The sequence below is a fragment of the Uloborus diversus genome, chromosome 1 (assembly GCF_026930045.1).
Source record: "Uloborus diversus isolate 005 chromosome 1, Udiv.v.3.1, whole genome shotgun sequence".
NCBI classification, from domain to species: domain Eukaryota; kingdom Metazoa; phylum Arthropoda; class Arachnida; order Araneae; family Uloboridae; genus Uloborus; species Uloborus diversus.
Genome location: NC_072731.1, coordinates 104,904,260 through 104,919,092, shown reverse-complemented (window position 1 = coordinate 104,919,092; position 14,833 = coordinate 104,904,260). Strand labels below are relative to the sequence as shown.

Here is a 14,833-nt window from a genome sequence, read left to right as displayed (position 1 = left end):
CAAAAAAATGAAAGCATTGCAATTAACTGAACTAAAGGAATTTACTTTAAAAAGATGGTCAATTCCCCCCCCCCCCCCCCCCACAATTTTGATGAAAACCATTAAAAAAATAAAGTTAGTTTTCTGAAAATTACGCAGGACTACTGAAACAACGCTTTCTGGAAAAATTTTTTTTTCAATATAACTGTACCATGTGATTTCATTATAGGATTTGTAGGACTATAGGTGCTATTTAATGGTCATAAAATAAAATTAAAAAAATCAACAGTATTGAAATAATTGAGACCAGTCCACCGAGCCCTGCAGTCCAACGTACACCACCTTCCCCTATATATTCGTTCTTAATGTTTTCTCTATAATTGTTTTGTTACATTACTACTTTCTTTGTCGTTTTTAAATTTTCTTCTGATTATTTTCTCTCATAACTTTTCTATTTGTGAGCACATGTTATAGATCTTTGAGAGGATAAAATGCCCCTTTTTGTACCCTCCCCATATTGACAGTAAAATATTCAATTTTCGATAAGTCAAATTCCTAAGGGCTAAAACCTTCAAGTTATTGGTAGTTCGAACTATGGAAAGTTCCCACAGCCTTCTCAAGAGTTTGGAACCCAATGAAAGCTTTGAGATAAATGTATATTCGAGGTATAAGGTTTTGAGCGAGAGTTGACTGCATATTTGTTTTGTACAGGTATTTGGCATTTTTAATGAAAAGTGAGTGGCAAGTGTTTTTGACGAAAAGAAAGACCATAATGTTAAAAAATTATTGAATCTATTTAACTAACTGTAATTGTTTGATTCTGTTAGTGAGTCCTTACTATATTAACCATAGATGCATAATAAAATGTAAGTGCTTTTAACGAAAAGGAAAAAAAAACGTTTTTGAGAAATACATTGTTCTATCTGATGTGATAAATTTCAATATAAATTTATTACTTTCATTTTTTCAGAAATTTGGAGTTGATAAAGAAGATCTGTTAACATGTAAGAATAAGAATTGCTCAAAAGTTTGTACTTCAGTAGATCAGGATTCATTGCAAGCTCAGATTTCTGAAAAATTTCAGTCTCTTTTCAAAAAGGCTTTAAATTCAAACGGTTTATCCCAAAATGTTCATGAAGTAGAACAAACTGAAACAGAAGTGCAAATTATTGATGAAGAATGGCAAGATGTTTCTCTGCTGTTAGATGATTTTTTGAAATCGGCACGGAAAAAAGTTAATGATTTGCTTTCTACTAAAAGTGACACAGAACGAAATAATAAATGTATAGGTGCATCAGGACCTGCAACTAAACCATTACATAAAAAACTCTCGTACATTCCTAATTCTAAGTGTAGTAAATCTGGTAAACATCTTGGTTGTGATAGAGCCGGCAATGTCACACATGTAATTGATAATGCTACTGCTAGGAAAGCGGATCTGAATGGTTCCACACAAATTCCGGTTCTGACCCATACTTCTGAGAAATCATTAAAATCTCCCAAAACAGTGTCTTTTGATTCAAGCTCTTCAGTCAGTTGCTTATTAGACAAGCCATCAGTTAGGAATACATCTAGTTATAATTGTGCTACAAATTGTGATCAAGAATTTGTGCATGATTTAACTGTTAAATCTTTAAAGACTGCCAATCCTAAATGTGTCGAAACACAACACATTAATTTGGAAAATACACCAGCTCTTGAAAGTTCTTTTAGTGAGTCAAATCGTGTCCATTCTCGAACTCTCAGAAGTTGCTCTTTGCGTAGGTTAACAATAAAACCGAAATCCACTAAAAGCTCTACAACTGAGCAGGATACTTTGCAGAATCAGATTCCTAGAAAAATTTCAACTCACCTGAATTCTACCAGAACTACTGTCCATAATACTAAATGCAAATCATCTGTTGTGAAGTCTTTTGATATAACTCCAGTAGATCCAAGTGCATCCTTGAAAAAAGCAAACACTGTAGCCATGGAGTTTGGTATACCCTACGAATCTAACTCCTTTGAGGATCCTTCGAACTATGAATTTGAAAGCTTAGATTATGGGACGGGATCTGGCATTTTGTTGATGGATGAAGCTGAACATGCACCCGATGTCCTCAACTTGGAAGTTGTGATAGACGAGGGGAACAACAGTGATGAATCATCATCAGAACCTGAAGTTCTCTGCTTGGGTGAAAAAGTTCCTACCTATGAAGTTGTAACAATAGAAGAAGTAAGTAACTCTACGGTAAAATGTGAATCTGATGCTTGATTTCTCTTTTTTTTTCTTTTGAACAGGATTGCTACACATCTGGAAAACTTAGAATTGTCCGAGAAAATGACCTGATTCTGGAAAAAGGCAGAAAAAATTATAAATCCTCAAAATGACTGGAAAACTGAAGAATTTCTTTTCAGTCCTTGAGGGCATAAAGGGAGCAGCAGTTGCACCAGTTGTGTTGCAGATTATTTTTCACTACTTTAGATGCAGAGTTTTAATTTCTTCTAATGTAAAGTAAGAATAATGTTCATGAAAATTTAAAGAATGCCGCATGCATTTTGATTGAAGTTTAAATTTTAACTTTCATTGGTAAAATCCCATTGCATTGGAAACTAATCTACAGCAAAACAGCAAGGTACAGAAAAACTAAATTGTATTATTCACAAGGGGTCACATCAAATAAATATAAAACCTAAGCTAGAATGGTTTGAGCATTTAAATTCAAATTTGAAAACAAATATTAATAAAAGTAGGTTGGCTTCGATAACCTGGAATTTTTTGTAAAGCCACCTTAAAAATCTGGAAAAGTCGGGGAATATCATTCTTGAAATTTTGTTGCAACCCTGTTTGAGTCTTGTACTGAGCTGTGTAAAATTAGTTATTAACATTTGCATATAAGTAATAGCCATATGGCATTCACTTACCATTTATTAATTTTATAAACTTCAATAAACACATAATTTTTGCTCTCAATTATTATTTTCATTTGTTTAACTTATGTAAATTTAAAACGTAATCATACAAAAAGCGTGGTTGACATTTTTTAACGTTCATTAAATATTTGGGCAGGATGATGAGGCAGCACAAGTAGCTTCTGCTGAAGTGGTCCCAGCCAGCTCAACAGGAAGCGAGAATCTTTCAGAAGAAAAGTCCTTTGAATGTCCACACTGTGGCAAGAGCTATAAAGTTGAGTCCCTATTGAAATTTCATGTCAGGATGCATGTGTCATCTGTTGTCCAAGATCAGTCAACTGTTGGTGAAGATAAAGCACCCACTAGTCAGGAAGGAAGGTAATACACATTTTTGGATATCTCTTCTACTTGGCTTATGAATTACAGAATGTTTCACAATATTTCTTGGGAGGTATAACATGGCCATTTCTAAAAATTTTTAGGCATCCTCATGTATATAATAGTGAATTCACTGATTGAGTAACAATCCTGACGTCATCAACAATGAAACTTGCACCATGGCATGATAATTAAACAATTTTTTTTTGCCAATGTTTGACATGCAGGGAAATGCTTTATTTTGTCAAGGCTAAACTGGATCCAATAACTTAACTGTTTTACTGATAAGACTGAATTTTTAGGAAAATGAAAAAGTGGTCAACAATTAACCCTATCTATTGGAGTTAGGGTCAAAATTTCAAAAATCAAAATATTACCAAACAGACAGTTTTGCTTCGTTCAAATGTAGAAACAATTTTCCCCCATCATACCTTGACAAGGGATTTTCTAGTTAAAAAAATAATAAATTCCATCTCATAAGTTTTCTATGTTGCTTTCTTAGGTTAATATTAATCAAGGATAAAATTGTTATCTATGTGGGCTTCCTTTCAAGGATCATGTTTGGAGTAAATCATAATTTGAGGGAGTTGGGAAAGCAGCATTATTATTTGACTTATTGCATCCTTCTTAGTATTCTTGCATTGTAAAAACTTCTGATCGCTGTGTGTGGTTTTTTTTTTCCACATTTTAATTTCATAACAAGTTTTCAAATAGGGTAAGTGCATCAGTGTTCAGCCAGTCTTCATAAGTCGGCCACAAAGACGTAAAATTTCCTGTAAATAATACAGGGTGCGGCGAAAGGTATGCCCTCATTTTGGAGAGCAATAAATAAAATGCTATTAAATGTAGAGGATTGGAATTTTTTTATTACCTTTGGTACTATCTAACTGTTTTTTTACATTAACGTTTAAAAACGATATCCGCAAGCTGGCGGCCTCCAGTAGCAATGCACTGATGTAGCCGATTTTGAAAACTTCTGGCTGCGTTTCGACACATCTAAATCGGAATGGCGTTCACCTCTTCGATGGTTCTCCTTTTCGGTTCTTGTAGGGTATGGGTATCATTCCCATACCCTACATATAAGTGACTTTTTTCTGGCAGTTTTTGGCTTAGGACAGTTTCACCCGTTACATATGCAGGAAAATACTCCTGACGTTGAGACACAGAAATCTTTGATAACCCTAAATCTGCTATGTCATTGCCTCCTTTTTTTTTTCTCTGTGTGGACAATTTGAGAGATTTGCTATGATGTAGGGGAAAGTGCTGTACCTTGAGACACTGCTAATTTCTAAGAATCTATTGTTAGCAACCATGTTTTTTGCAATCTCTAATAGTAACCTTCACCACTAAATAGTGCCATAGTAACAATCAGCATCAATCGAGTTAAATTGATGATTTTGTGAGAGAAAGAAAATTTCATGACTACAAAGTAAATATTTTCTTCATTGTTATTTAATTTTCTGTCTTTGTATTTTTAAAACTGGTCAACTGGATTTTATTTTTTATAAGAGAGAAGTACTTTAAATATTTTAGTTATGAGAAAATAATGATATTGCATCTAGATTGACCACCATTTTGGTTTTTCTTAAACCACGTAGTGATTGTACCTTGGGACTGCCAAACGTATTGTAGATCGTTTCATATCACCTTTTAGTCAGTAAGAAGTTTAAAATAAGTTACATTTAACTCCACAAGCGACATTACTTGAAACATTTTGAAATTGAATTGTTGTTCATAAAAGACTAAAACAAAAAATTGTAAAACATCATGTCAAACAAAATTGACTTTACTAACATATAAAAAACTAAATTAAAAATTTTAAATGAAATACAAATTTTGTTATTAGGAATTTATGAAATAAAAATTGCATCGGAAAAATCAAAAATTCCAAAGTAAATGAACTGAACAAATAAAATGAATGTTGAGGATAGTGTTGTACTTGGGACATTTTTCGTTATTTAAATTTTTAACATGAATTATTTAAGTCAAATTTAAAATCTAAAGGTCACATTTAAATACCACAGCATATTTCTATGCAATATAATTTTTTTAATTCAGTGAGTTTGAAAATAAAATATTACGAGCCATTTTTAAAATAAGTAAGAGTTCTAAGCTGTCCCAAGGTACAACATACCTACTGTACCTTGGTACATATCCTGTTGTACTATGAGAAAGTTTTCATAATTCAGGAAACAGCCATACTTGAACCAATTTTGCACCAAATATATATATATTTCATGGTAATGAATTAAACCGTGAATGATGAATTATGTGAATAATAGTCCAACCAATGAACACATTATAGCATTTATGGAATATGCGATTATTTTTGACTTCAGAATATTGTTAGGGGTAGTTAATAAGTAAACATACTAAAAGTCCCCGCCCCTAGGGGGTGAGCGAAAGGTGGGAAGGATGGGGGAAGAAAAACTTTGGGTTTTTCAAGAAAATGTTGAAAAGGTTTAAAAAATGTGTTTAAAATACAAATTCCAGCTAAACATAGTTCCTATAAAACTGTTTCTACACATTTATCAAATTTCCAATAATTTTCCGGGTATATGTTATGAAAATTCGATGATTTTTGGAAAAATTCTCTCTTTTTTTTCCAAACATTAGCTCTTAGTGCCCCCAGGATCAGTATTCATAAAAATTGTCAATGACAAAGTAGTGCTTTAAATTTTCTTCTATTGTATTTTATTCAAACAATCAAAAGTTACAGAATTTCAAGCACACACTTTCATGGAAAAACATGGAACACTTTGCCATTCACAAATTTCAAACTGACTCGAAAGGATCCAATGTGCTAGGCTAATGGAATGCTAGGTACCCTACCTTCAGCAACCTCAAATACAAGTAAAGTTTTAACTATGATAGTCTTATCTTTCACATGTTCCCATCTCACGGCATTCAGCTTGAAGAGAACCTTCAAGTACTCTGCCATTGCGGATGTGGTGCAATCGAGGTACGTTTTTACGTATATAAGAACAAAACAGTACAAAACAGAAACTGGTAGCGAAGACAAACTATTGGTTTAGGGTAGTTCTCAAAAGGTGGGAACAAAAACATAGATCATATAGACAGAAGATCATATTATAATATTGAATAAATGGACAGAATTATCGGTGTCTAGATCTTAACGCAATTTGGACATCTCACATATATGTTTAAGAAAAATCATTTTGCTTCAAAGATACTGCATAAAAACATATGAAAACACTTTAAAATGATTAACAATTGATTTTGAGGATCGAAAAATACCTTTAAAACATATAAATCATATATTTAGTATTCAAATAATAGCATTTTCAAGCTCGTAACTTTTGGACATACATGAAACTTCCAACTTCCTTTTTCTCTAAAATTTTTTACACAATAAATAATCTGTCTTTAATTTTTTAATTTGTAGAAAATATTATCAAAAAAGTATTCAGTTTGAGATTCATACCCTTAATTTTGTTTTGAAACGTGTGGAAATAATTAAAAAAAAAATTTTTTTGATGGTACATTTGCTCAGTTAACGTTTTGAAAGTCCAAAATTGTGCCTTTTAGCAAAGAAAATATTTTTTTAAGGGTATTTGAAGAGCATTTTTTCCATAATTTATGTCAATTCTTGTCTCTATACAGTATTATTATTTAAGTCAAAAATTTTGAGTCAATTAAAATGAAAGTTATTTAGTGTTGAAGCTTCAAAGTTGAGGCCTGTGTTTGCTCCCACCTTTTAAGAACTGCCCTTTAAATAAGTTGTATAAATACATATGTGCATAATTTATAGCCTATGGTCACTCAGTAACAATGCACCTTTCATGTAGCGAAAGAATTTTTCAAATACTTGATGTGGCTCCGCAGATTACCTCGAACATATAAACATACAAAAACATGCTCTCTCTCTCTTTATAATATTAGCATAGCTTAGTATATCAAAAAATCCTCAAAGGATAGCCAAAATGCATCCAAAATTAGAACTTTTAGAAACAAATATTAAAATCAGCTATCTGAACTAATTGAATTCAAAAGCTAATTTGCTCGAAGCAAATCTCAGTTATATTTTGTTGAAATAAATTTTGATGCATAAACACTCTGCGACTCTAAATGGTTTGCAATTTCCACGGCGAATGGAATGCCATATACTTTATCCTCTGCAACCTCACACACACACACATGTTAACCCTTAACTACTCTGAGCAGTCGCACAGACCGCTCGACATTTTCTCCCACTCGCCTAACCCCCTAAAATAACTTAATGGTCCTAGCCCTCTTTACTACCCTCCTGAAATGACCCCTCAAGGTTACATTCCAACTGTCATTCTGGTTGCAGCATTTCTTTGTTAGATTTGGGGCTTTTCTTTTGAAAGCGGTCTGTGAGACCACACACAGCAGATGTGTCCGTCTTTTTGAACGCTTTTTTCGCCCACATTTTTTTCATTATTCATTATTAATGAGGTTATGGAGAAAATAATTTGCACCGGGTTAAGGAAACGTCCGGAATATCTCACTAAAGCTGAAATTGAAGAATTAGTAAAAAATTAGCCTGATATTGAATGTTCGGATTTGGAAGAAAGTTCTGACAATTTTATAGAAAGTGATAACGATTCAAGTGCAGAAGTATCATTTACACCTAATTCCGAAGATAAAGTAGATAATTCAAGTGGTTTAGATTATTTTTTTTGGAAAAAATTCATTTTGGTCGTCTTCTAACGAGTGAAATAAAGCAATTAGAACGCCAAAACACAATATTATAGTTCAACTACCAGGTTTGAAAGGCCCAGCGAAAACAATATTGAAAGCAGATCCTATTGACTTGTGGAACTTACTGTTTGATGAAAATAAGTTAGCTGCTTAACTAAAAGAGACCAAAGTGAAAATTAGTGAATGCGAAATGCGATATAAAGACCCAATGAGGCATGAGCTAAATGACACAGATGAAATATGTGAAATACACCGCCAGATCAGTCATTTCCAGCCAAGGACTGCAGTTTCGTGCTTATTAGCACTCATCAACCCGGCATAGGAAAGTGACTAAGTTGAAGATGGAAAACCTCATAAGGAAGCCAAGAGTGTGAAACAAACTGGTAGCTAATATAGAATTAGCAGACCAGACGAGTGACCGAAGCAATGGTTCGGTTCAACTCGAAGATTGAACGCGAAGCAAGGTATATTCAGTAAATTACTGCCCATTAGCCAGGGCTAAACAGAAATACGTGAAATACAACACCAGCTCAGTCATTTCCAGCCAAGGACTGCAGTTTCGTGCTTATAAGCACTCATCAGCCCGGCATAGGAAAGTGACTGAGCTTTAATTGACTTAACTGAGCTGAAATTACCGCCCATTAGCCAGGGCTAATGACCGAGCTGGTGGTGTATTTCACGTATTTCTGCTTTAGCCCTGGCTATGGGCGGTAATTTACTGTAGACACAGATGAAGTTGAACTGAAAGCTCTTCTTGGACTACTATTGTTTTCAGCAGTTTCAAGTACAGCCATGAGGATGTTGATTGCTTGTTTGTTACTGATGGCACTGGGAGGAGTAAAAAGTAAGATTTTTATTTCTACTCTGTTATTTGCGATTCGATAACACATAGACAAAAAAAAAAGTATGGCAACTGACAAAACCGCACCAATTTCTGAAATTTTTAGAATTGTAATTCAAAATTGTCAGAGCAATTATTCCCTTGGTGCATATACGTGTGTGGGTGAAATGCTCATGAAATTTAGGGGTTGATGCAAGTTTAAGATGTACATGCCGAAGAAGCCTGCTAAGTATGGACTAAAGATTACATGCCTTTGTTAGGCAAAGGAACAGTTATCTTTACAACACATACATATATGATGGAAAAGATTCTAATGGGCACGTGCTTACTGAAAATGAACAACATTTGCATAAACCAACACAAGCAGTTTTTCAGCTTGAAGAATGACCGATTGAAGAATCCACTAGAAATATCACTGTAGATAATTGGTTTTCTTCTGTTCAATTAGTGGAATGTCTGAAAGAGAAAGGCCTGACATATTTTGGAACCCTAAGAAAAAATAAAGCGGAAATACCCAAGGAATTTCAGGCAAACAAATCAAGAGAAATAAGAAGTTCTGTGTATGGATTCACAAAAGAAATGACACTTGTTTCTTTTGTTCCTAAAAAAGGAAAATCAGTCATTCTAATTTCCTCAATGCAACACTCTGTGGAAACGGAAAATTTTTCAGGAAAACCAGAAATTATATCTATGTACAACTTGACGAAAGGAGGAGTTGACGAATTCGACAAAAAATGTTCAATGTACTCAATGGGTTATCATACTCAACGTTGGCCAATGGCAATATTTTACAGAATATTGGATATATGTGCAGTAAACGCATTTATATTATTTCAATCTGATAAGAATGCTACAAAAATCAGCTGACACAAACCCATTTGAAGCACAGAATGAGTTCTTTCCATCTAACTAGACATATGAAGCCTGCAATGCTAAGAATCCTTAGGGAAGAATTTAACAATAAAAGCAACTGCTATAGCATGAAGAGAATAAATTAGAAACCAGAAAAACATGCAGAAGATGCCCTCAAAGTAAAAAAAGAAAAACTGTATAAATGTATTGATTGCAATGACCCAATTTGCCTTCAGTGCTTGAAAACTGTGTGCAACGATAGCAGCTCACAATTTTGGAAGGTATGCGCTTTTTGTATTTATAGTGACAGTAAAATTTGTTAAAAAAGTCAATGCAAAAACACTTTATGTGCTCTTACAAAGACCATACCTATTTAAATTATGTAACTACTAACAGTGTAATTTTTATCATGTTGTATTTTTTTTTCTTTTTGAACTTAACTTTGTATTAAAAAAATATTTAAAAATGTATTTAAATGAATTAAATGCTACAACAATAAAAACTTCATGCATTTAATTTGAAAATCTACCCTCTTTCAAATGATCGGTCTCGCAGACCGCTCGCAGCAGTTGTGCGACAACTGGGGTCACAGTTGTTAACGTTTGACGGCTGTCATGCTGATCTCCCGAACTTTTTTTTCTTTGAATCATTTCCATCCCTCATCATTCAATTCAAAGAGAACCTTAAACTTTTTGTGAGTGCAAATGAGGATAATTGGTGCTAGTGTTTACGTCAGGGCTGAATTTGGAAGTGTGGAGGCCGCGGGGCAACGAAGGAGTGGAGGCTCCTAATCAGGGTTCAAAAAGATTATCATATTTTCGAAAGCATCCAATACTTTGATATATATCCGAATATTTTGATATTTATGTATCTATCCAAAATTTTCGATTTTTTTGACTGGTGAAAATTAGGATATTTTGTAAAAATTTTACTGTGGGAGCCCTTTGTTGTGGAGGCCCAGAGGCAGTAGCCCCACCTGCCCTCCCCTAAATCCGGCCCTTATAAGAATAAAATGGTACGAAACATAAACTGGTGGCGTAGAAAAACTATTATTTTTAAAAAATAGTATAAGTACATATATGCATAATTTATAGCCTATGTCACTCAGTAACAATGCACCTTTCATATACTGAAAGAATTTTTCAAATAGCTTCAATAGTTCCGGAGATTACCTCGAACATATGAACACACAAAAATCCACTGTCTCTCTTTATAATATTAGTATAGATATTCTCCATCCTAATTTAGAATTAAAATCAACCATTCTATGAGAGACGGAGATAAGCATACGTGGGAATTCCTTCATGCGTCAAGATACTTGCCAAAAAGGTATTAATGTAATCGATTCCGTCAAATGCTCAAAAAAGTATATTTTGTAGTTTTTATAACGTATAGTTGACAAGCTTTATAAATCCATTTATAATTATTCCTTGATAAATAGAAGTCTATATTTTAAATACAGTTCTAATTTTTTTGCGTATTTATCAGAGTTTTTTTGTAACCATATAAAAATATTGATTTTTAATCAAACTTGTTCTTACATGCAAAAGGATTATAATAAAAAACCTTGTCAATTTTGAAGCTATACCCACTTTATCAGCCATACGATTTTTTTTTTCTATTGAAATTTAGACCTCTTGCCAAAGCAGAAGATATTAACCCAAAGATTGGATGGAAATTATGCATAATAATTTGTATTGAGAGTTAGCAAAATTAAAGACAGGCCTATTATTTTGAATTTTTTTCAGGGGAAGGGGGACTGTAGTTTTTAAAGGGGGGGGCATTTACCCTCTTCCCCTTAAAATTTTATATGAGGACTTGGTTCAAGGGGTGGACTGATGTCATCGATGTGATTAAAAATTCAAAGTATTGCAGTGTATTAGGTATGCTGCTACTTTGTAATGTGTCACTTGTATGTAAGGAATTTTATGTAAAATTCTCAAAGTTCAGGCCTCTTGCCATAGCAGAAAATGTTCACTCACAAGCTTGAAATTTTACGCAGTAGTTTGTGCTAGAAATTTAAAAAATTCCTACATTAAGGCATGAAGTTCAGTGGAATTTAAAATATTTTGTAAAATTTCTCTTAATTTGATGTTTTTTTAAAATCTCAAAAATTCAAGTATCTTGCCAGAGCAAAAGACATTAACTCAGAATCACGAATGTTTGCTCAATAATTAGTGTTAGGGAGTCACAAATTTTCTGCACTAAGGCTCAATGCTCATAAAAAGTTCGATTTTTTTCAGCCCACCCTAATATGCTTGGTTCTAAATAATTAAGTTATGTTAGGTATGTGGAATAGTTTTCTAATCTGATGTAGTTTTTTAAATACATTTAATGTTAGATAAAATAATTCATTAATTCATTACTTGTTATTCATAATTTATTTCTTTACCATTTTTTTTAGTTTTTTTTTTTTTAGTGAGACATTGGTTCAAGTATATGGCTGCTTAATGAATCATGAAGAGTGTCCCACGATACAATAGGCTGTTGTACCTTGGAACTGTTTGGAACTCTTACTTTAAATGGCTGGCAATATTTTATTTTTAAACTCTGAATTTTAAAGAATATATTGCAGAGAAATATGTTGCGGCATTTTAATGTGACTTATAGATTTTAAATTTGATTTAAGTGATGTTAAAAATTAAAATATGAAAAGTGTCCCAAGGTGCAACACTATCCCCTACATTTGTTTTATTTGTTCAATTCATGTACTTGAAATTTTGGATTTTTCTGATGCAGTTTTTATTTTATAAATTTCTAATAACAAAATTTGTATTTTATTTAAAATTTTTTATTTTTAGTGTTTTACATGTTTGTATAGTAAATTTCGTCAGACATGTTTTACAATATTTGTCTTAATGTTTTATGAACAGCAATTCAATTTTAAAATGTTTCAAGTAATGTAGCTTGTAGAGTTAAAAATGTAAGTAATTTATTTTAAATTTCTTTCTGATTAAAAAGTGATATGAAACAATCCAAAATATAAATCAAGGTTGGTAAATTCTTCTGGTCGGCTGTGGCTAACAGGAGTAAATTTATTAGTTACTGCCTTTTATTCTCTTGTTGCCACTTTTTCTGTAAACCAAGAGAATTAACTAAACCAACTGTCTGTTTAATTGCTACCAAAACATAAAAAATATCAACATAAAATTTAATACAGCTAATAATGTAAACGTCAACTGTATATTCAAGGGTTAATTTCGCAAATATGAAATTGTTTTGTTTTAAATGGACTGTTTTATGATAACCTTAAATTGTTATGCATGTTTTCATTCATGATTTCACTGATCCATAACTAATTAAGTTAAAAAAAAACTAATTTCCTTAAATTAATAAAATTAAAAAAAAAAAAAAAAAAACTATTACACATGTAATATGGTCGTCTGCTCTGAACAATGACCGATCATCTCAACCTCACACTCATCATATCCAAAGCCTTTGTATTTGCTTTATTTTTAAGCATAAAACTAATTTTCATGAGCTCCTAGACAGGAATGGATCTGAAAGGCTAAAATAAGTAATTGAAGATCATCAATTCTTTCATTATTTTATTTATAAAGTTGTACTAATTTATTTTCTTCATTCATTTTTCTCTTTTGCACTTGTACTTAAAAATGTTTTTGTAAGCATACCAAAGCACTTGACAATGTTAAACTATCTTCTTTAAATCACATTTCTTCTTTTAATCTTCATTTAAAAAAAGAAAAAAGTTGTTACAATCGAAACATTATGAACATTCTAATAATTGCCATATAGTTCACTGCAATAAAACAGCCTGATTGTATTTCGAGGGAGAGGAAGTTTTATTCTATGTCTAAATTTTCTCTAATTTTATTAGCAAGTTTTGGTTTTCATGTACTTTGCACATCTGCTGCCGCAAATGAATGTTCGTTAAAGAAAAATTGTTTTTATGCTATGTTCTTGCAGGTCACAAGAAAAGAAGAAAACCCAAAGGACAAAAAAGTTAGCTCCAGAAAAAGAATCAAGTGGTGCTGAGATAAAACTTCAAAAGAAAAAGCAGGCCCGACGTCACAAGAGCCGGCATTCGTCATAACTTGCTGTACTTCACTTGCTGTACTTTTTATGATCACAGTGCTGATCTATAAGCTGGTTATGTGCTGCTAATTTTCTAGAATTGTATTTTTCAATTGATTGTCATGCAACATGTTGCTGCTGAGTCATATGTTTGTCATTTTGTTCCTTTAATTCTTTTCATTAAAATTTCAAGAATTTTGTATTTTATTTTGGAGCTTTATTTATTTTTTTTTATTAAGAATGGTTGGCTGTTTTGACATATGGTGTTAAACTTCATTTACCTGCATTTTGAAAGTGCAGACCATTGGATAAGCTAAGTTGCTTTATCAAAAAAGATTTAGAACTAGAGCTTGAGAATGAAAAAAAAAAGCATGGTCATCTATACAGTTATAGTTTGTCTGTTAAAGTTTGACAAAATTTAGTTTTATAGGATATTGAAGCAACCGTAAAACGTAATAGTTTATTTTCATCATCAAATCTGAAACAAGGACACTGTCTGAACCTATTTTGAAGCAGATAATCATACCGTTGGCCAAAATATGATTTGTATTATTGAAATTGGCAGTATTTTAAAACAATTTTATTTAATTACAAAAAGTAATTTCATCTTGCATTAGTGTTCCCTAAGTGTTAAGGAAATGAATTTTTTTCTACAATTCTACTCTAATTTCATCCTAACCAATACTGTACCATATTAATTCAGAATAATTGAGTTCTCTACTCCGTATTATTCTCTACCTCTCCAAAAATTCAAGTTTTCAAAAAAAAAAAAAAAAACGAAGCATAGCACATCTTTTTTTGTTACTTTCTTCTATCTTACTAATATTATATATGCGAAAGTTTGTCTGTATGAATGTATGGATGTATGGATGTTTGTTACTCTTTCACGCAAAAACTACTGAACGGATTTTGATGAAACTTTACAATAATATAGTTTGTGCATCAGAATAACACATGGGGTAGTTTTCGTCCCGTTATGGGGGGCAAAACCCCCTTAGGGGGCAATAAAACACAATTTTTGTATAAATTCTCTAATATTGGGATGAAAAAATACTTGCACATATTTACATTATATGTCCATCGAAAGCTCTGATTTTTCTGCTGAAAATGGCACCTGTCCGAAATTTCTAAGTAGAATAAAAAACGAGTTATGAGCTTTTTAGATCCATG

The 14,833-nt window shown here is 32.4% G+C and overlaps 1 protein-coding gene across 1 annotated transcript in view; it reads left to right on the top strand.

Moving 5' to 3' along the window:
- Positions 1-13,870, top strand: part of LOC129231212 (uncharacterized) — a 35,292-nt gene extending 21,422 nt beyond the window's left edge. Inside the window, exons 4-6 of the mRNA XM_054865471.1 lie at positions 950-2,194; positions 3,029-3,249; positions 13,556-13,870. Coding sequence (XP_054721446.1) covers positions 950-2,194; positions 3,029-3,249; positions 13,556-13,682 — 1,593 coding nt within the window. The 3' untranslated portion in view covers positions 13,683-13,870. The remainder of the gene's footprint in view (positions 1-949; positions 2,195-3,028; positions 3,250-13,555) is intronic.
- The last annotated feature ends 963 nt before the right edge of the window (positions 13,871-14,833 follow it).